The sequence below is a fragment of the Chrysochloris asiatica genome, unplaced genomic scaffold (assembly GCF_000296735.1).
Source record: "Chrysochloris asiatica unplaced genomic scaffold, ChrAsi1.0 scaffold00147, whole genome shotgun sequence".
NCBI classification, from domain to species: Eukaryota; Metazoa; Chordata; class Mammalia; order Afrosoricida; family Chrysochloridae; genus Chrysochloris; species Chrysochloris asiatica.
In genome coordinates, this window is record NW_006408665.1 from 6,315,636 (window position 1) to 6,338,891 (window position 23,256).

The 23,256-nt window shown below is 36.8% G+C and overlaps 1 protein-coding gene across 1 annotated transcript in view; it reads left to right on the forward strand.

The window, feature by feature from the left end:
* The window catches only part of ADAMTS19 (ADAM metallopeptidase with thrombospondin type 1 motif, 19), a 394,617-nt gene that overhangs the window by 110,583 nt on the left and 260,778 nt on the right, over positions 1 to 23,256 (forward strand). The window contains exon 3 of the mRNA XM_006870690.1: positions 7,451 to 7,616. Within this exon, the coding sequence (XP_006870752.1) occupies positions 7,451 to 7,616 (166 nt within the window). The remainder of the gene's footprint in view (positions 1 to 7,450; positions 7,617 to 23,256) is intronic.

Below are 23,256 nucleotides of genomic sequence, written 5' to 3' on the forward strand. Positions count from 1 at the left end.
CAATACATCTTGATTGCATGTTTGATCTGGTAGCGTAGTGGTTATGAATCGGGCTGCGAACCGCAAGGTCAGCAGTTCGAAACTATCAGCTGTTCCGTGGGAGAAAGATGAGGCTTTCTGCTCCCATAAAGATTTACAGCCTCGGAAACCCTGTACAGGGTCGCTATGAGTCGGAACGGACTCCACGGCACAGAACAACAAAAACAACAACAAAAGTGCCATTGAGTCCGTTTCAACTCATATGACTCTGTAATAAACCTGGAGGGTTTCTGGGTCTGAACTGCTGACCTTGCAGTTAGCAGTCCCGTCATTATCCTACAGTGCCACACCATGTGGGAGACCCTGGTTCAGTTCTCAGCCAGTGCACCTCAAGTGTAGCCACCACCAAACTGTAGTTGAGGCTTGCATGTTGTTATAAAGTTGAACAGGTTTCAGTGGCGTTTCCAGATTACAATGACCAATGAAGAAAGGTCTGGTGGTCTACTTCTGAAAAATCATTCAATGAAACCCCTATGCATCATGATGATCAGATCCCCATCATGAAATGGCACGGGACCAGGCAGATTTTTTTTTTTTTTTTTCCTGTTGTGCATAGTGTTCTCATAAGCGTGGCCAACTGAATGACTGCTAACAATTGTCTTTCTCCTGTCCTTTTGAACTTATAATATTTAGGTTTTGTGATATGCTAGTCGGGACCAACTTGATGGCACCTAACAACAACAACAACAACTTATTTTGGGGGAGTATGATGGTTCTATAGGATAAGCACTGGACTGCAAACCACAAATTCAGCCATTCAAACCTACTTGTTGCTCTACAAATGAAAGAGGAGGCTTTCTGCTCCCACAAAGATTCCAACATGGGAAACTTTATACAGGCAAGGTTACTATGAGTTGGAACCAACTTAGTGACATTTAAAAATAACAATAATTTATGTTTTTAATAGCTTATTATAATGACCTCTGAAAATTGTTATCAGGTCATTTCTGACATATATAGACCCTATACACAACAGAACAAAATACTGTCCGGTCCTGCACCATCCTAACAATTGTTGTCATGTTTGAGCCCATTGTTGCTACCACTGTGCACACCCATTTCATTGGAGGCCTTCCTCTTTTTGCCTGACCCTGCACTTTACTGTCTTGGTCCTATGTCGGGGTCCAGCCTCGACAAGGCAGTGTGGGTGTCACGAAGAAGGGAGATCTGGAGGCGAAAGGGATAGAGAAAGAGAGAGATGAAATATATACAAAAAAGACAGACACACAGATATGATGCAAGCTGGCAGGTAGACAGATCTGCAAACATATTGCCTAGCATTGCACCCAGAACTCACTCTACCTCAGTCTTTTATTCTCTTTTTTACGGAGGGATTTGTTACAATGGAAGGATGCAATTCGCAAAGGGAGGATGTGATTCTTTAGATAAGACAGGATATGGAACTGAAATGTGATTAATCATTCAAAACAGGACATAATGATTCACAGGAACAACTTTTAAAATATTTTCATAGTTTTTCTTAACAATGTAATGTTTTTATTTTTACAGAAAAAAGGTTCAATCAAGCTGTTATATATGAACTTTTAGGCTTAAATGATCTAGAGCATCGACGTGTGGTTTCTTATGGATACTTAACATAAAGCAAGGTTCCTGAAAGGAGCCAAGCTGTCTCTGTACACTTTGCAAACTTTTGTTTGTGAGGAAGATCTCAGGCACTGGGCTTCATTTATCTGTATCTAAAATGCTACATTGTTCTTAATTATCACATTCCTATATACTTTCAGGAGGAAGGAGAGCATCTGGGTTAAACTGATTATATTCAGAGGTGGTTTAATGGGGCTGCCACTATTATCCTCTAATCCAACATTCCCAGAATTTACCATTCCACTTTATGTACAAACCTTGGGTAGTTTTTCTCTAAAAACCTTTTCTCATATTCCCAATATACCTGTTCCTGGCCTTTCTGAATTATCTGAGGAAACTTTTACTGCCTCGGCTCTAAAAAGGGGTTTCAAACCCATTAATGTTCATGGATATCAAACATAACTGAATAATCAAATAAGGAGCAGTTCTGACTTCCATCCCAGGTGGCTATCGCTTGTTCCTCATAAAGATTTGTTCCCAGGACTCTACGCACTGTCAACACAGTGGAGGCATTAAGAAAGGCATTGTAAAAGAAACCATTTTCTCAGAAGCTATAATTACTGGAGTTAGAAGCATAGAATTAACAATATTAGGACCAAAGAAAATTATACAGAGGTAGCCAACCAGTGAGTTCGCAAAAACCAATGAACCCGGGACATCAGGAGGTCACTTCCTTGGCCCTCAGGGTCCATGGCTCGCAGTCCTGAGGAGGGCCACAGGGTTGGATTTTCATCCATGTCACAGAGCCACTGATCAACCCAGGGTCTGCGTATGCTGTCCCCAGCACTTTACCAAGCACTATGTCCTTCTCCAGGGACTGGGTACTTCCTACAACATGTCCAAAGTAGAAGGGGTAAAGTCTCACCGCCCTGGTTTTTAAGGAGCATTCTGATTGTACTTCTTCCAACATAGATTTGTTTGTTCTTCTGTAAGTAATGGTACTTCTAATATTCTTCTCTAATATCATAACTCAAATGCATCAATTCTCCTATGGTCTTCCTTTTTCATTATCCAAGTTTCACATGTATATGAGGCTATTGAAAATACCAGGACTTAGGTCCGCAAACTGACATCTTTGCTATTTAACACTAAAGATGTCTTTTGATTTCTTGACTGCTGTGTGCATGTAATGATGGTGCATCCAAGCAAAATGCAGTATTTGACTTTTCAATCTTTTATTTTATCATGATATTACTTGTTGGTTCAGTTGTGAGGATTCTTCATTTCTTTACATTGAGGTGCAATCCTTACTAAAGGTTGTAGTCTTTGATTTTCATAAGTAAATATTTTAAGTCCTCTTTGCTTTCAGCAATCAAATTTGCATTATCTGTATATCAAAAATTGTTAAGGAGAATTTCTCCAATTCTGATGTTCTGTTCTTCTTTGTATAATTCAACTTCTTGGATTATGTGCTCAGCATACAGATTGAATAAGTATGGTGAAAGGATACAACCCTGACACACACCTTTCCTGATTTTAAACATTCAGTATTCCCTTGTTCTATTCAAATAGCTGCTTCTTGGTCTATGTACAGATTCTTCATGAGTAAAATTAAGTCTTCTGGAATTCCCATGCTTTGAAATGTTATCCAGAGTTATGATACATACAGTTGATTGACTTTGAACAGTCAATAAAGTACAATAAACATCTTTCTGGTATGTTCTGCTTTTGCCAAGAGCCACCTGATTTCAGCAATCATATCCCTAGTTCCATCCCTCTCCTGAATCTGGTTTAAATTTCTGGCAGCTCTCTGTTAATGTACTGCTGCAACCGTTTTGAACTACTTCAGGAAAATTTTAAATATATATATATATATATATATATATTAAATACTAATTTTTGTCATATGCTACTTATTTCTAATAGCATGTCTTACAATAACAATAGTAAGAATCCAATGAATTTTGTTGTCTAGAATCCAAATTCACTTGGAAAACCAAGATTCTAGATCATAAAGTACTTAAATTTGCAAGAAAGAATCAAGAGCATACTTGAGATAATTATAGAAGTTCTTCAATTATGGAAGTGTGGCATGGAAGTGAAATTGTTTCTCAGGAAGAGGGGAAAAGAGTATAGAGTGTATACTACTTAGATTAGATTTTTAGAATCTGTTCATATATTTAATAAATTGTAATTACTTTGAAATTTGAACAAATGAACCTTTCATATTTGCTGAATTGATGCAATAATATGTAAACATCCTTGCATATTGATCAAATCAAGTTTTATGTTGTGATTAGAAATGGGGAGAAGTATGAATACACTTACATGGAGACATAGGTCAGTTGTTGTGTAAAAATTACAGGGGCATCTAAACAAAGATAATATGAAACATAGATCCAATAAGAAAATAAATGACTAGTAGCTTATTTTCAAGAAGTCCTGGTGGCACAGTGGGTTAAGCTTTTGGATGCTAACTGAAAGGTTGGTGGTTTAAGCCCGTTTGATAGGAGAAACAAAAGAATGTTCCTAAAAGACTGATCGTTTTGGAAACCCTATGGAGTAACCATTGTTGCGTTACAGTCCATTGTTGCAGCTCTGTATCAATCCATTTCATTGAGGATCGTCCTTTTTTTTTACTGACTCTCTACTTTACCACACATGAGGTCTTTTTCCAAAGATTGTCCCTCCTGATAACATGTTCAAAGAATATGAGATGAAGTTTTGCTTTCCTCACTTCCAAGAACCATTCTGGTGTACTTATTCTAAGAGTTATTTGTTCTGACAGTCCATGTTATATTCAATATTCTTCACCAACACCATGATTCAAAGGCACCTTCAGTTTTCCTTATTCATTATTCAATTTTCAGTTGTATATGAGGCAACTGAAAATACTATAGTTTGGGTCAGACACACCTTAGTTCTAACACTAACATCTTTGCCCTTAAACACATTAAAGAGGTCTCATGCAAGTTTTCTCCAATGCAACACATCATTTGATTCTTTTGACCTTTCATTGTGGATCCAAGTAAAGTACAATCTTTGAAAACTTCAATCTTTTCTCCATTTAATTCATATAGTATTTTCTTTCCTTGAAATTGGCTGTTAAACATTGAGAGGACCAATTTCTCACTAAGGAAAATGCTACCATATTGTGGATTGTTGGACACTTGTGAAGAGTGATTATTTTCAGGTTTATAGTCTTCTAAGACTTGGCAAATCACAGTGAAGATAACTGGAAAAATGAGGGGAAACAAAGATTCATGATTTTCTGCAAATCTGGTTAAGTAAGCAAGTACTTTGAAAGATACTAACTCAACTTGAAGCACTTTTCTGTACCACAGGGTAGAATTCTGATCAATCAGAAAGTTCAGTGTGACCCTTAGTTCTAAATATTCCCCAGAGTGAAGTGAATCTGGCAAACAGTGCTCAGACAGTAAATATGTGTTGAACGAATGAGATACCATATATAACTATTCCAATGTTTATTCTCATTTTAAAATGTGACCTTTTTGTTTTCTAACACAACAAACAACTCTATATTTTCAAGAGATTTTCAAATCCTATCCCACCCTACCCCCCAAAATATTTTTTATTCTTTGGAGTATATTAGTTTTTCATTGTACATTCAAATATTTATTAATTTCTGTGACAATTCTTATTTTTAAGTTGAAAATAAGAGCAAACATTTGCTGAGTACTTATCTAATATAAAGTCCTTAAGTAAGTGTTGCATGCATTTTGAAGAATTTAATCCTCAAAACATCTCTATGACTTTGTATAAATAAAGATGGTGGAACTTTCTCAAATTATAAACCCAAATTATGTAAGCCAAGAATCTGTCCTTGGGGCCTTTAAATTTTCACATTGGTGCACAATACTATTTTATAAGGTTTTGATATAAATTTATGTTTTAAACCCCATTGAAAGACAGTATATCACAAAATGTTCATTTATGATTTAGATAAACTGAGCATATTTACCTGAGATGTTCGCAATGAGCATCATAAATGTTATCTTGATCAATTTTATTAGTGGCCTTAAGTAGTGAGTAAATTTCAGAGTCACTGCAATACATTAGATAAGAATAAAATATATGACTCCTGGTATGGTGCTATAAGATTAGCACTGGACTATGAATCACAAGGTCAGCTGTTCAAACCCACCAGTTGCTCCTTGGAAACCCTATGCAGGATCATTATGAGTTAGAACTGGCTTGACGGCACTTAACAACAACAACAACAATATCTTCTATGGTGATGGTGCAGTGAAATACTTATTCATTTTTTCTAGTCTTAGTCTTTGTAACTCCCATCAAACAATATTTTGGCCGTGACAGATCTGAGTGAGAGAAGATGGGAGAGATGCTGACAGGATTATATGACTTTGTTGTGAATGGTTAACAAGGTTAATTGTAAGTATAAAAATCTGGAATTCTAACATGTATACAATGAGCCATCCCAGAACCACCAAAGAAGAAGAAGCTTTTCCCCTAAGACCCTAAAAAAGAAAGCTGTGTCACTGGAGGAGTGGCAGAGAAGCAGCAGCAGCAGAACCAAAAACCAAAGCACAAGACAGAGCAGTGGGCTTCTCAGTCCATGGGCCAAGTAAAACTGAGCAACTTGGAGTAGGAAGCTTGCTTACACACTGGGGTACCTCCAGGCACTTAATTGGAGGGAGAAGGTTTGCTAACCTATGGAGCTATACTGGAGTGCCCTCAAGCTAAGACTCATGGGAATATTGTATCCTGTGGGCTCTTAAAGAGCTTTGTAACATTGGGCAACATAGAGGCCTGCCTGTGGGTACAAATGAATCGAGGTTATCCTGACTAGATTTTTAAAAAACTGTACTGCTAACATTTCTGACTCTGAATTGTAACCTGTTAACTTCCTAATAAACCCCATCAATCTGAGACTCATGTCTGAGTTCTGTGTGGCCACTGCAATGAACTATTGAAGCTGTCTGAGTAGAGCTATTTTTTGCATTTCACTATCTAGATCTATCCTCCATACACCTATAACTGTAGTTTTCATTCCCAGTATTTAATGTTTTTATACAAGTATGTAAGACTTTCTCTTTTTTTCCCTCATCAAATTAGGCTCAAGAGAAATTTGTCTGAATTTCATGTAATTATTTTAGAATTTCAGTCACTTTAAGATTTTGAGTGAAACAAAACATGCATCGACTATAAAATAACTCATTGGAGGTTACATTAAAATTACACAACAGTGTTTAGCCTAGATATATTGCAAGAATATGTACTTGTTATAAGTTATACTTTCATTTTAGCATAACTGTATTTTATGGTTTCAATTCACTGTTCCCAATTGACTTTAAAATATGGTATTATATGAAATATAACTTAAGTTAATGATGCTTCATTTTTGGTCTAATATCTTATCTGAAGGCTTTTTAAAGAAGAAAGTTTTAAGACTACTTTATATATTAATTTCAATGTTAGTATCCTACACTTGCCTTGATATAGATGAATTATTTTATTAAATAATGAATGTCTAAAAGTTTGACTGTGGGGTGTATGCAATTAAAAATTGTATGGCTCTTTCTGTACATGCTGTACATGTAAGTAACCCCATGGGTCTCCCAAAGTGAACCTTTAACATTCCAGAAGTTTTGCTGTGCATCTGTTACTGGCAGCTAGCCTCCCACCCACACAGACTAAGACTGACAAAATGAAGTTTTTGCTAGTGTAATAAAATACATTAAAATGAGATAATAAAATAGGGAGATAGCTACCTTAGAGTTGCACACATATGAAAGAGAAATAGAGTATGTGTGTGAATTGGAAACCAAGAAAGTAAGTCACTTAATGGTAATGTTTATGTGTCTTTTTATGTTATGTATTCCAGATGGGATTTATACAGATCAATGAGGACTTCATATTTATTGAGCCACTCAATAACACAGTGGCCATTACAGGTCACCCACACCGTGTGTATAGGCAGAAAAGATCCATGGAAGAAAAAGTCAAAGAGAAGTCCGCTCCTCACAGTCATTATTGTGGTGTCATTTCAGGTAATGCCTTCTTGGGAAAGGATTTAACTAAATATACAATGTAAGAAAAACCTTTAGAAATCTCTCCGTCTCTCTCTCTCTCTCTTCCTCTTTGCCTATCATCCACCTAACCCCATTGATCTCTCTGTCTGTTTGCCTGCTTTATTTTCCTTTTTATATGAACTATTTTTCATTAATAACCATTAAATGTGTCCATTTAAGACTTTTCTTTTAGTTTTCTATGAAGCACTACATTTCAGTTCCAAAACATGGAAACTCAGAAGGACTTCAGAGAGTAATTACAGCCTATTCCATACCCTCTTTCGTCTGTGAAGTGCACCTCTGCTATTCACTTCACTGGAATAGAAATGACACTGAGAAAATTCCAGATCTCCTGAAATGGAATACTGTGAGCTCATAGCCTTACTTTAGTCAACCTCTATAAGAACATGATAGATATCCTTTTATACTGACTAGAAGTGTCCCCTTCTTTTTTTTTCTTGGACCCATATTAAACATCACATTAGAGGATACAATTAGCAGACAAATATAACTAACAGAACAGACTTGTACCTTTGGTTTTTATTCTTATTATCACAATACCTTAAGTCTGGAAATTTTGTTGTTGTTGTTAGGTGCCATCGAGTTGGAACCGACTCATAGCGACCCTATGCACAGCAGAATGAAACAATGTCCGATCCTGGGCTGACCTCACTACTGTTGCCACACTTGAGTCCATCGATGCCTGCCACCTGCCAATCCATCTTGTTGGGGATCTTCCTCTTTTTTTCTGACCCTCCATCTCACCAAGCATGATATCCTTCTCTAGCAACTATTCCCTCTTGACAATATGTCCAAAGTATGAGAGATGAAGTTTGGCCATCGTGGCCTCTAAGGAGCACTCTGGCTGCACTTCTTCCAAAACAGATCTATTGGTTCTTTTGGCAGTCCATGGCACTTTTAGTAGTCTCCTCCAACACCATAATTCAAAGACATAAATTCTTCTACGATCTTCCTTATTCACTGTCCAGCTTTCGCATCCATATGAGGTGATTGAAAATACCATGGCTTGGGTCAGGCACATCTTAGTCCTCAAGCTGACATCTCTACTCTTCAACACTTTAAAAAGTTCCTGTGTAGCAGATTTGCCTAATGCAATAAGTCATCTGATCTCTTGACTGCTGCTTCCATGAGTGTTGATAGTTGATCCAAGAATAATGAAATCATTGACAAATTCAATATTTCTCCATTGATGAGAATGATGTTTATTCATTCAGTGGTGAGGATTTTTGTTTTCTTCACATTGAGATGCAATCTATATTGAAGGTTGTGATCTTTGATCTTCAGCAAGTAAGGTTGTATCATCTGCATATTGCAGGTTGTTAATGAGTCTTCCTCCAATCCTGATGCCAAGTTTTTCTTCATATAGCCCAGCTTCTCAGATTATTTGCTCAGCATACAAGTTGAGTAAGTGTGGTAAAAGAATACAACCCTGTCACACACCTTTCTTAATTTTAAACCATTCAGTGTTCCCACATTCTGTTCGAACAACTGCCTCTTGATCCAGGTACAGATACCTCCTGAGCACAATTAAGTGTTCCAGACTACTCATACATTGCAATGTTGTTCATAGCTTGTCATGATCCAAACAATTAAAAGCCTTTGCATAGTCAATAAAGCACAGGCAAACATCTTTCTGATATTTTCTGCTTTCAGCCAAGATCCATCAGACAACAGCAATGATATCCCTCATTCCATGGACTCTTGAATCCAGCTTGAGCCTCTGGAAGTTCTCTGTCAATGTATGTTTGCAGCCATTTCTGTATTACCTTTAGTAAAACTTTACTCGCATGGGATATCAAATATATTGTCCGATGATGTCTGCTTTATCTTGGGTAACCTCTCTTTGGAATGGGCACAAATATGAATCTCTTCCAATCAGTCAGTCAGATAGTTGTCTTCCAAATTTCTTGACATAGATGAGTGAGTGTCTCCAGTGCCGCCTCACTTTCTTGAAAGATTTCAATTTGTATTCCATCAATTCCTGGTGCCTTGTTCTTTGCCAATTCCTTCAATGCACCTTGGACTTCCTCCTTCAGTATCATTGGCTCTTAACCATATGCTACCTCTTGAAATGGTGGAACATCAACTATTTCCTTTTGGTACAGTGACTCTATGTATTCCTTCCTTCTTTTGATGCTTTGAGCATCATTCAGTAATTTACCCAGAGAATCCTTCAATAACAACAGTCCATGTTTGAATTTTTTCTTCAGTTCCCCCAGCTTGAGAAATGCTGAGTGTGTTCTTACTTTTTGGTTTTCTGATTCTAGATATTTGCACATTTATATTTGACTTTGTCTTCTCGAGCTGACCTTTGAAATTTTCTGTTTAGCTCTTGTACCTTCTCATTTTTTGCATTTGCTTTAGCATTTTTATGCTGGAGAGCAAGTTTCAGTGTCTCTTCTGACATCCATTTTAATTTTTTCCTTCTTTCTTGTCTTTTTGATGACTTTTTGCTTTCTTCCTGTATGATGTTCTTGATGTCATCCCCCAACTCCTGTGGTCTTCAGTCTTTAGTGATTAATGTCTCAAATCTGTTCTTCAGATAATCTCTAAATTCAGGTGGGATTTATTCAACATCATATTTCGGCACTCATGGACTTGTTTTTATTTTTTTCAGCTTCAGTTTGAATTTTCATATGAGGAATTGATGATGTATCACACAATCTGCTCCTGGCCTCATTTTGACTGATGAAATAGAGCTTTTCCATCATCTCATTCCATAGATGTGTTCTATTTGATTACTGTGTATCCCATCTGGTGAGGCCCATGTGTATAATCTTTCTTATGCTGTCTAAAGAAAGTATTTGAAATGAACAAATCATTGATTTTGCAGAAATCTATCATGCGATCTCTATCATCATTTGTGTCACTGAGGTTCCAACTACTGGTCCTTCCTGTTTGTTCCCAATCTTTGCATTCCAATCACCAGTAATGATCAGTACATGTTGATTGCATGTCGGATGAATATCAGATTGAAGAAGTTGGTAGAATTCTTCTATTTCATCTTCACTGGCTTTAGTGGTTAGTGCATTAATTTGAATAATAGTGGTATTAATGGGCTTCCTTTTAGGCACATGGATATTATCCTATCACAGACAGCGTTGTACCTCATGACTGACCTGGATATGTTCTTTTTGACAATGAATGCAACACCATTCCTCTTCAATTTGGCATTCCTGGCATAGTAACCTTGTAGTTGTCAGATTCATAAAGGCCAATACTAATCCATCTCACCACACTAATGCCTAAGATATCGATGTTTATGCATTCCATTTCATTTTTGACAATTTCCCATTTTCCTAGATTCATGGTTCGTGCATTTCATGTTCCGATTATTAATGGATGTTTACAGCTATTTCTCTTCATTTTGAGTTGTGCCCCATCAGCAAATGACGTTCCTGCGTGTTTTACTTCCACTGGCTTAACTCCATTCACGTCATCATAATCAACTCTACTTTTAGGAGGCAGCTTTTTCCCAGTCGCATTTTGAGTGCCTTCCAACCTGAGAGGCTCATTTTCTGGCACTGTATCTGACAATTTTTCTGTGCTATTCATAAGTTTTTCAGTGACTAAATATTCAGAAGGTGTTTGTCTATCTTTCTTCCTAGTCTGTATTGTCTGGAAGCTCATTTATAAATATAAATTTTTCATGATCTACTTATTAAGTGCTAACCTTGCCATATGTATATGTATAGGAATGCAACCTACACAATATTTTTCATAAATTTATATCAAATAATATATGTGTAGATGGAGTCCTGGTGTGGCACTGTAAGGTAAGCAATGGACCCCAAGGTCAGTTTGAATTGCAGGGTCTATAGTTCAAGCTCACTAGCCACTCTTTGGAAACTCTATACAGGGTTTCTATGGGTCAGAACTGACTCAATGCCACTTAACAACACGAGGTAGGATTAAGATGTCAGTGCTTTCCACAGTGATCAACAATTATCATACAATCCTATCAAAATTCCAACAGCCTTTATGGAGAAAGGGAAAACCTGATTCTCAAGTTCATATAGCACTGTTAGAATTCCAAAAGATATAACACATTCTTGAAAAACAGAAATAAATTAGGAAGACACAAACTTCCTGATCTTAAAATATACTTTTGTTATTGTTGTTAAGTGTCTTGGAGTTGGTTCCGACTCATAGCAACACTGTATAGTGTTTCCAAGGCTATAATATTTGAAGGAGCAGAAAGAACCTCTGAGCTTGTCATTCACAAACCAGTGCTTCTTCTACAGACATAAAAAATAATAAACTTTCTCATACTACTATAAGGATAAACATACAGACAATTGGAACAGAACTGAGAGTAGAGAAATAAACTCACACATCTATGGTCAACTGATTTTAGCCGAGGATACTAAGCAGCTCAATTGGGAAAGAAGTCTTTTGATGATATGGTACAGAGACAACAGGGTCTCCAAAAGAAGATATTTGAAACCATACCACATGCTACTGTCTGTTAGTTTGTCATGCTGTGGTGGCTTGCATGCTGCCGTGATACCACAAACTATGTTACCAATATATTAAATACCAGTAGAATCACCCATAGTGGACAGGTTTCCACTGAACTTCTAGTCTAGGACAGACTAGAAAGAAGGAGAGGGAGACTAGTATTGAATGGTTAGCCCCTGAAATGTATAGCAGTAGAACATTTTCAGATATAGGGCCAAATGATGAAACCTTATAAATAGCAGCAGCATGTTGTGAGATATAGTGCCAAAAGATAAGCTCCTCAGGTTGAAAGACTTTCAATATAAGACTGGGAAAAGCTGACTCTTCAAAGCAGTGTTGACCTTAGTGATGTGAGTAGAGCAAAACTTTCAGGACTTTCATTTGCTGATGGGGGCACAACTCAAAATGAGAAGAAAATCATCCATTAATAATCAATACATAGACTGTATGACGTATGAATCTAGGAAAATTGGAAGTTGTCAAAAGTGAAATGCAACATAAAAAACTGATAACCTAGGCATTAGTGAACTGAAATGGGCTGGTGTAGCCCATTTTTAATCTGAATCATATGGTTTACTATGCAGAGAACATCAAATTGAAGAGAATGACATCATATTCATCATAAAAAAAATATTTCAACTTCTATCTAGAAGTACAATATTGTCTGGAATAGGATAATACTCATTTGCCTACAAGGGGCATCAGTTAATATCACTATTATGATTAAAATTTACAAACCAATCACTAAAGCCAGTGATGATGAAATTGAAAAATTCTGCCACCTTCTTTAGTTTGATATTGATCAAATATGCAATCAAGATGCATTGATACTTAATGGTGACTGGAATGTGAAAGTTGCAAACAAAGAGGAAGAATCAGTAATCAGTAAATATGGCCATGGTGATAGAAACTATGCTGGAGATCAAATTATAGAATTTTGGAATGCCAATGATAAATTGCAGATATCTTTTTAAACAACATAAAGGCACGATACACATGGACCTTACCAGATGGAATATATAGGAATCAAATTGACTACAACTATGAGAAGAGTTGATGGAGAAGTTCAATATCTTTAGCCAAAACAGGGGCAGATTATGGGGAAAAAGACCATCAATTGCTTATATGCAAGTTCAGGCTGAAACTGAAGAAAATGAAAACACATCTATTGTTGTTGTTAGGTGCCATCGAGTTAGCACTGACTCATAGCAACCTTATGCACAATAGAACAAAAAACTGGGCCAACCTCCCAATTGGTGCTACATTTGAGCCCATAAATGCTGCCACTGCTGCAATCCATCCCATTAGGGGTCTTCCTCTTTTTCTCTGACCCTCTACTTTACCAAACATAATATCCTTCTCCAGTGACTGGTCCCTCTTGACAATTTGTCCAAAGTGTGAAAGACTAAGTCTGGCCATCCTGGCTTCCAACGAGCACTCTGGCTATGCTTCTTCCAACACAGATCTGTTTGTTTTGGCAGTCCATGGTACTTTCAATATTCTCCTCCAACACTATAACTCAAATGCATCAATTCTTCAATAGTCTTCCTTATTCACTATCCAACTTTTGCATGCATATGAGGTTATTGAAAATACCATGGCTTGCGTAGGCACACCTTAGTCCTCAAACTGACATCTTTGCTCTTCAACACTTTAAACAGGTCTTGTTCAGTAGATTTTCCCAATGCAATATATCATTTGATTTCTTGACTGCTGCTTCTATGAGTGTTGATGGTTGATACAAGCAAAAGGAAGCCATTGACAATGTTATTTATTGGCCCAGTGGTGAGCATTTTTATTTTCTTTACATTGAGGTGCAACCCATACCGAAGGATGTAGTTTTTGATTTTCATCAATAAGTATTTTAAGTCCTCTTGGCTTTCAGCAAGCAAGATTGTATAATCTGCATATAGCAGGTTGTTAATGAGCCTTCCTCCAATCCTGGGGTGATGTTTTTCTTCATATAATCCAGCTTCTCAGATTTTTTTTTCAGCATACGGATTGAATAAGTGTGGTGAAAGAATACAACCCTGGTGTACACCTTTCCTAACTTTAGATCATTTGTTGTTCCCCTCTTCTGTTTGAACAACTGCCACTTGGTTTATGTACAGGTTCCTCAAGAATACAGTTAAATGTTCTGGAATACTCATATTTCTCAATATTGTCCATAGCTTGTCATGATCCACACCATCAAAAGCATTTTTGTAGTCAATAAAGCGCAATTCTTCAAGAGCCAAATATGACCTTGGATATGCTCCACCTGAATTTGGAGACCATCTCAAGAACAGATTTGATTGAAAAGACACTAATGAATGAAGACAAGAAGAGTTGTGGGATGACATCAAGAACATCATACAGGAAGAAAGTAAAAGGTCATTAAAAAGACAGAAAAGAAACAACCAAAATGGATGTCAGAAAAGACTCTAAAACTTGCTCTTGAGCACTCAGAAATCAGAGTAAATTGAAGAAATGAGGAATAAAAAAGCCGAACAAAATTTTTCAAAGGGCATTTTGAGAACACAAAGTAAATTATTATAAAAAAAATGTGGAAAGACCTGGTGTCAGAAAACCAAAAAGGAAGAACATGCTTAGCTATTCTTAAGTTGAAGTACTTGAAGAACAAGTTCTCGCATCGAGTTGCAATATTGAAGGATTCTAGGGACTAGGTATTTAATGATTCAGGAAGCATCAAAGGAAGATGGAAGGGGTACACAGTCACTGTATGTAAAATAATTGTTGATTGTTCAGCCATTTAATAAGGTAGTAGATGATCAAGAACTGATGGTATTGAAGGAAGTTGTTCAAGTTGCACTCAAGGCATTTATGATAAGTAAGACTCCAGGAATTTACAGAATAACAATTTCAACAAACTGATGCATCTCTGTAAGCATTCACTAGTCTATGGTAAGAAATTTGTAAGATAGGTACATTTATAAGATAGGATTTAGAAGATGATGTGGCATAAGTATTGTCCATGCTGATGTCTAATGGATCTTGACTCAAAGGGCAATTTACCTGAAAGATGTTTATGAGTGCATTATTGACTATGCAAAGGCATTCCATTATGTGAATTATAAACTATGGCTAATATTTTGAACAATGGGAATTCCAGAACACTTAACTGAGCTCATGCACAATCTGTATATAGAACAGGAGGCAATCTTAAGAACAGAACAAAGAGATGTTTCAATATGAAGAAAGCTGTGCATCAGGGTTGTATACTGTCACCATACTTATTCATTCTGTATTCTGAGTAAAAAATCTGAGATCCTGGAAGGTATGAAGAAAAATCAAGAATTAACATTGGAGGAAGACTTATTAATAACCTGTAGTATTCAGATGACACAACTTTGCTTTCTGAAAGTGAAGACAGCTTGATGGACTTGCTGTTGAAGATCAAAGACTACAGGCTTCAGTGTGGATTACAAATCAATGTAAAGAAAAAAAAAATCCTCACAACCGGATCAATAATTAACATTATGATAAATGGAGAAAATATTGAATTTGTAAAGGATTTCATTTTGTTGTATCCACAATGACTGCTCATGTAAGCAGCAGTCAAGAAATCAATGACGTATTGCATTAAACACATATGATGCAAAAGACATTGTCTCACCTACTTCAAAAGAAGATACAAGGGTAGGATAGTGGTTAGGAGTTGGATTACTAAACTGCTGGTCAGAAGTTCGAAACTATCAGCTGTTCCACAGGAGAAAGATGACACTTTCTGCTCCCACAAAGTTTTACAGCCTCAGAAACCCTATACAATGTCGCTATGAGTCAGAACTGACTCAATAGCACATAACCACCATCACCACTATGGATAGATAAAGTGGTAGCATATAATCAAGAGTCATTGGTACTGGAGGAAGATGTCCACGGTGTACTGAAGGCATTGGCAAAGAACAAGACTCCAGGAAGTGATAGAATATAAATTGAAGTCTTTCAGCAAATTGATGCAACACTGCAGACACTCATTCATCTATGTCAAGAAATTTGGAAGAGAGCTACCTGGACAACTGATTGGAAGAGATCCATATTTGGGCACATTCCAAAGAGAGGCGACCCAATGGAATATGGAAATCATCATACAATATGATTATTATCTCATGCAAGTAAAATTTTGCTGAATATAATTTAAAAATGACTGCAATAGTACATCAACAGGGAACTGCCAGAGGTTCAAACAGAATTTAGACAAGGAACTGGAATGAGGGATATTATGGCTGCTGTAAGATTGCTGAAAGCAGAGAATACCAGAAAGATGTTCACCTATGATTTATTGACTATGCAAAGGCTTTTGACTATGTGGATCATGATAAGCTCTGGAAAACATTACAAAGAAAGGATATTTAAGAACACTTAATTGCGTTCTTGAGGAACCTGTACAACTGTGAAGAAGCAGTTATTTGAACAAAACAAATGAACACTGAATGGTTTAAAATCAGGAAAAGTATGTGCCAAGGTTGTATTCTTTCACCATAATTATTCAATCTGTATGTTAAGCAAACAATATGAGAAGCTGGATTATATAAAGAAAAATGTGTCATCAGGATTGGAGGAAGACTCATTTAACAACAATTAATAAACAGATGATGCGATCTTGTTTTCTGAAAGTGAAGAGGGCTTAAAATACTGATGAAGCTGAAAGATCACAACTTTCTGTATAAGTTGTACCTCAATGTAAAGAAAACAAAAATCTTCACAATAGGGCCAATAAATAGCATCATGGTAAGTGGAGAAAAGACAGAGGTTGTCAAATACTTCATTTTGCTTGGATCCACCATCAACACTCCTGGAAACAGCAATCAAGAAGTCAAATGTTATATTGCTTTAGGTAAATATGTTTCGCGCAACCTATTCAAAGTGTTCAAGAGCAAAGATTTCAATTTGAGGACTAAGGTGTGCCTGACCCAATCCATGGTTTTTTCAATATCTTCATATGCATGTAAAAGTTGGACAATGACTAAGGAGGTCTATAGAAGAATTTATGCAGTTGAGTTATGGTGTTGAATAAAAATATTTAAAACACTATGTATTGCCAGAAAAAGTATAGCTAAAAAAAAAAAAAAAGTATAGCTAGAATGCTCCTTAGAAGCCAGAATGGCGAGACTTCGTCTTTCATACTTGGGACATATTATCAGGACAGACCAGTCCCTAGAGAAGGTTATCATGCTTGCTAAAGTAAAGGGTCAACAAGCAATTGGAACAAGACCGATTGGCACAGTGGCAGCAGCAATGGCCTCAAGTGTATTAACAATTTTGAGGATGGCACAGAACCTGGAAGTTTTGTTCCATTCTGCATAGGGTTGCTATGAGTTGGAACTCACTCGCAGCACCTAACAGCAGCAACAGCACCTGACTTGACTCATTTTCAGGCAGGTCTAATATCTGGAAAAGGACATCATGCTTGGTAATGAAGAAAGCCAGCAACAACAACAACAACAACAAAAAAGAGAGCTCTTGATGAGAAGGAATAACACAGTGTCTGTAGCAATGACCTGAAACATAACAACTGTCAGGCTGATGCAGGACCGAGGACTGAATGCTTCTGTTGTGCATAGGGTCATTGTGAATCTGAACTGACTCAATGGCACCTACCAACAACAACAACAGGCACCTAACATAAGAGCTATTGCTGATGTGTGCTATCAAAGCCATTCTGACTTATAGTGACCCTGTATAGCATTTCCAAACTGTAAATCTTTACAAGAGCAGGGCAGCTGGTGGATTTGAACTGCTAACTTTGCAGGTTGCAGCCGAAGCATAACCCACTATGCTACTAGGGCTCCTAATGTAAGAACATTAAAAATATTAATAAGTAACATAGGACTGACTCTGTATTTGACAATGGATTCTAAGATATGACACCAAAATAATAAGTAACAAAATATAAAAAATAATAGACAATGATAAAACCAAAGATACACTAGACTTGAAATAAATTTAGGTACTTTTGTGCACGAAAGGATTTTATTAAGAAAGCGAAGAGACAACCTACAAAATGAGAGACTATAGTTAGAAACCATATAGCTGATAAGGGGTTAATATCCAGAATATATAAAGGACTCATACAATTCAACATTAAGAAGATAACCCAATTCAAAGTGCTGCAGTTTAATATGCTTGGACTGCAAGGTTGGTTTGACCAATAAGGTTGGCAGTTCAACCTCACCACCCACTCCTCGGAAACCCTATACAGGGTCACTATGAGACGAAACTGACTCAGTGGCACTCAACAATAATAAACAAAAATAAATTTGAATAGAGGTTTCTTCTAAGATATACAGATGGCCAATAAACTCATTTAAGGATGGTACTCATCATTAGTGATTAGTGAATGGCAAGATGTAACCACAATGAGATGCCACTGCACACCCATTTGGATGGTTACAGGAGTTCCTATGTGGCACAAATGGTTAACTACTAAATTATTACCTGAAAAGTTGATGGTGGTTCAAATGCACCCAGAGGTATCTCTGACATGAGGCCTGGCAATCTGCTTCCAAAACATCTGCAATGTACTCAGTACACATGTGTTCACCATGAGTCAGAATCAACTTAATGGCACCTAACGATAGGGGGGCTATTATCAGAAAAACTGAAGACAAGTAAGTGCTGGCAAGGATATGGAGAAATTGAATCCCTCATTCAATGTTGTTGTTGTTAAGTTCTGTCAAGTAGGTTCTGACTCATAGTGACCTTGTATATGGTTTCTGTGGAGCAGCTGATGGGTTTGAACTACTGACCTTGTGATTAGCAGTCCAGTGTTCATCTTAGAACCCCATACCAGGACTTTATTTTTTCATGAACTTATTGGCCATTTATATAGCTTAGAAGAAATGTCTATTCAAGTTCTTTAGTCATTTTGCATTGGATTATCATCTCTCTCTTTTTCTAAAAAAACTACTCCTCTGTTAGTTTGTCAAACTATGGCGGCTTGTGTGTTGCTGTGATGATGGCATTTATGCCACTGGTAGTTTGAATACTGGCAGAGTAACATGGTGGACAGGTTTCAGCTGATTTTCCAAACGAAGACAGACTAGAAAGGAGAGATGGACTACTTTTGAATATTTAGTGACTGAAAACCTTATGAATAGCTGTGGAACACTTTCAGATAATACAAGAATATTGAAAATTGAAGCATGATGTATACCACAAGAATATTGTCAGATATAGTGCTGGTCAGGTTGGAAGGAACTCAAACTACAACAGGGAAAGAGCTGCTGCCTCAAAGTAGAGTTGACTGGGATGATGCGAATGGAGTAAAGCATTCAGGACCTTCATTTGCTGATGGGGCACCACTCAACATGAGGAGAAACAGCCTCAAACATCCATTAATAATCAGAAAATAGAATGTACAAAATACGAATCTAGAAAAATTGGAAGTTGTCAGAAATTAACTGGAATGCATAAAAATAGGTATCATTGGCATTAGAGAGCTGAAATGGACGTCTATTAGCCATTTTGAATCTGACAATCACATGGTTTACTATACCAGAAATGACAAACTGAAGAAGACTGGCATTGCATTCATGATCACAAAGAACATATCAAGGTCTATACTGAAGTATAATGTTGTGTGTGGTAAGATAATATCCATACACCTACAAGGAAAACTTGTTAATACCACTATTCAAATTTATGCACCAACCACAAAAGTCAGGTGTAGCACTGTGGGATAAAAGACAGGACCAAATTGTCAGTTTGAATCACAAGGTTGGCAGCTCAAACTCACAGACCGCATCTTGGAAACAGACTTGATGGCACTTTACAACAATAAACAACTTCAGTCAGAAATTTATAACATGCAATCAATATATATTGACAGCTACTGGTGATTGGAATGCAAAGGTTGGAAACAAAGAGGAAGTATCAGTAGTTTAAAAATATGGCTTTAGTGATAGAAACAATGCTGGAGATCACATGATAGAATTTTGTAGGAAAAAAAGACTGTTTATTGCAAATACCTTTTTAAACAACGTAAAAGATGCTATACACATGGACTTCACCAGATGGAATACACAGAAATCAAATTGAATACATCTGTGGGAAGAGACAGTGGAAAAGATCCATATCATCATTACAATTATGGTCAGGGGTCGACAATGAAACAGACCATCAATTGCTCATATTCAAGTTTGCACTGAAGTCGAAAAAATGGAAACAAGTCCAGAAGAGCCAAAGTATGACCTTGAACATACACCATCTGAATTTAGAAATCATCTCAAGAACAGATTTGATGCATTAGACACTACAGACTGAATACAAGAAGAGTTGTGGGATGATATCAAGAACATCATACAAGAAAAAATTAAAAAAAACTCATTAAAAAGCAAAGAAAGACAGAAAAGACAAATGGGTGTCAGAAAAGACTCAGAAACTTGGTCTCCAGTGTAGAAATGCTAAAGCAAAAGGAAGAACTAAAGAGATAAAAGAGCTGAAGGGAATTTTTCAAAGGGCAGCTCAAGAAGACAAAGTAAAATATTATAATGAAATGTGTAAATATCTGGAGTTAGAAAACCAAAATGGAAGAATGCCGTGGACCAGCCTTGAAAATTTGTGAGAGCTCGGAGGGGGAGGAGGGTACGGGGTCAGTGAAAAACTCACACACACAGAGTCGATGGGTCATGAGTCTTAGGCAGATGATGATGACTTGTCTTTACTTAGAAGTTTTTTGCTTCTTATATACTATTAGGATTTCTCTATAGTCACATACAATCAATTGCAATTTAACTAAGTATTACATTCTTTGTGTTCAACAAACATTCAGGTTATAACAAAAAGGAAACATCAGAACACGCCCTTGATTCTTATTGTTTTCTGTTCCTTTGCATCCCTTAATTATCCTGATAACATCTGGTTTATTTCCGGAACTCTTTTCTTTCTTCTCTAATCCTCCCGAGAATTTCAAATCAGCTTTTAAGCAAAGTTCTATATTTTAACTTGCATTTTTACTCTCATCTACAACTTCTTATAGCTTCATTAATCACAATCCTTAATCACAACAGTATTTTTTATAAAAGTACCTAAAGTTTCATAGTCAAAAACAAAGCAGCAAATCCCCTATACTAATAATTTCCCAAAACCTTTAGTTAAATTTCTTCCCACCTTCCTAGTGTTCCTACAGCTCTTGATTGGCTCATTGCTATCTTCTGGGTGCCTCAGTGTCTCTTGCTCTACCTACTGAGCATGATGTTGATTGTAAGATTGCTTCTTTCAGGTCTCTCAGTGTCTACTAAGCAGGATGTAATCTTAAACTTGAAAAGCTTTTAGCTGATGTGGCTTTTCCTAATGGTGAGACTTATTGTTGATGTAAAAAGCAACTATTATAACTTTACATGATTAAATATAGTGTGAAAGTGTCTAAATGTAATTTTAATTTTTACTATGATTATTGAAAAATTCTACTAAAAACTTCTATAATAAAATCAAGAAAAATAAAAAATAAGCTATTCATAAAAGGAAAAACAGAAACTGCAAGGCCCTCACATTAGGTTCCCCTTGGGGCTTTGCCAACCAAGGAGACACTCATTGTCGTTTTGCTAAACAATGAACTTTTCAAGCTTAGGGTCTCTCGCCGTTCTGTTCCTTGATGGCATGGCTTCGGACAGAAGAACTTCTCAGCATTTTTCAAGCTGAAAGAACTGAGGACAAAAAATCAAGCCTCGATTTGAAATACTGAGTGATGCTTTGGCCAAAATATCCATTGATGCAGAAAATATCAAAAGAAGATGGAAGGAATGCAAAGTCACTCTACCAAAAAGAAATGGATGATATTCAACCATTCCAAGAGGTGGCATGTCATCAAAAGCCAATGATCTTGAAAGAAGAAGTACACGCTACACTGAAGGCATTGCTGTTGCAGCACTGGGGCACTCATTCAATTATGTCCCTGAATTTGGAAGACAGCTACCTGCCTAACTGACTGGAAGAGATCCATAAATTTGCCTATCCCAAAGAGAGGTCACCCAACAGAATGTGGATATTTTTGAACAATATCATTAATATCATATGCAAGTAAAATTTTACTCAAGATAATTTAAAAAGACCTGCAACGTTACATTGACAAGGAATTTTCGGAGATGCAAGTTGGATTCAAATGAGGATATGTAATGAATATCATAGCTGACTTCAGCTGGATGTTGGATAAAAGCAGAGAATACCAGAAATATGTTTACCTGTGCTTTATTGACTATGCCAAAGCTTTTGACTGTGTGGTTCATGACAAGGTATAGACCACATTAAGGAGTATGAGTATTATGGAACATTTAGTTGTGCTCCTGAGGAACTTGTATAAGACCAGCTGCAGTCATTTAAACAAAACAAAGGGACACTGATTTAAAATAAGGAAAGGTGTGTGCCAATGTTGTATTCTCTCACCATACTTATTCAATTTGTATGCTGAGCAAAGAATTCATGAAGTTGGATTTTTTGAAGAACTTTGCGGTATACCCATTAGAGCCTGTGATATGCAGATGATACAACCTTACTTGCTGAAAACCAAGAGGACTTAACATACTGATGAAGATCAAAGACCACATCCTTAGGTATGGGTTGCACCTCAATGTAAAGAAAACAAAAATCCTCACCACCAGGCCAATGAATATCATACATGTAAATGGAGAAAAGATTGAAGTTGTCAAAGCCTTCATTTTGTTTATATTTTGTTTATATGAAGGTTGGATCCCCACCATCAACACTCCTGGAAGTAGCAGTCAAGAAATCAAATGATGTATTAGGCAAATCTGCTGCACAAGACCTATTTAAAATTTTCAATAGTAAAGACGCCAGTTTGAAGACTAAAATGTACCTAACCCATGCTATGATATTTTCAATACCTCAATTGCATGTGAAAGTTGAACAATGAAGGACAGTGTTGGAGAAGAGTATTAAAGGCACCATGGACCACCAGAAGAACAAACGAGAATGTTCCTTAGAAACCATTTTGACCAGATTTCATCTCTCATACTTTGGACATATTGTCAGGAGGGACTACTGACCCTGGAGAAGGACATCATGCTTGGTAAAGTGGAGGGACAGCAAAATAGAGGGAGACCCCCTACAAAATGGATTGTCACAGTGGCAAAAGCAATGGGCTCAAGCTTAATAATGATTGTGAGGATGGCTTATGACT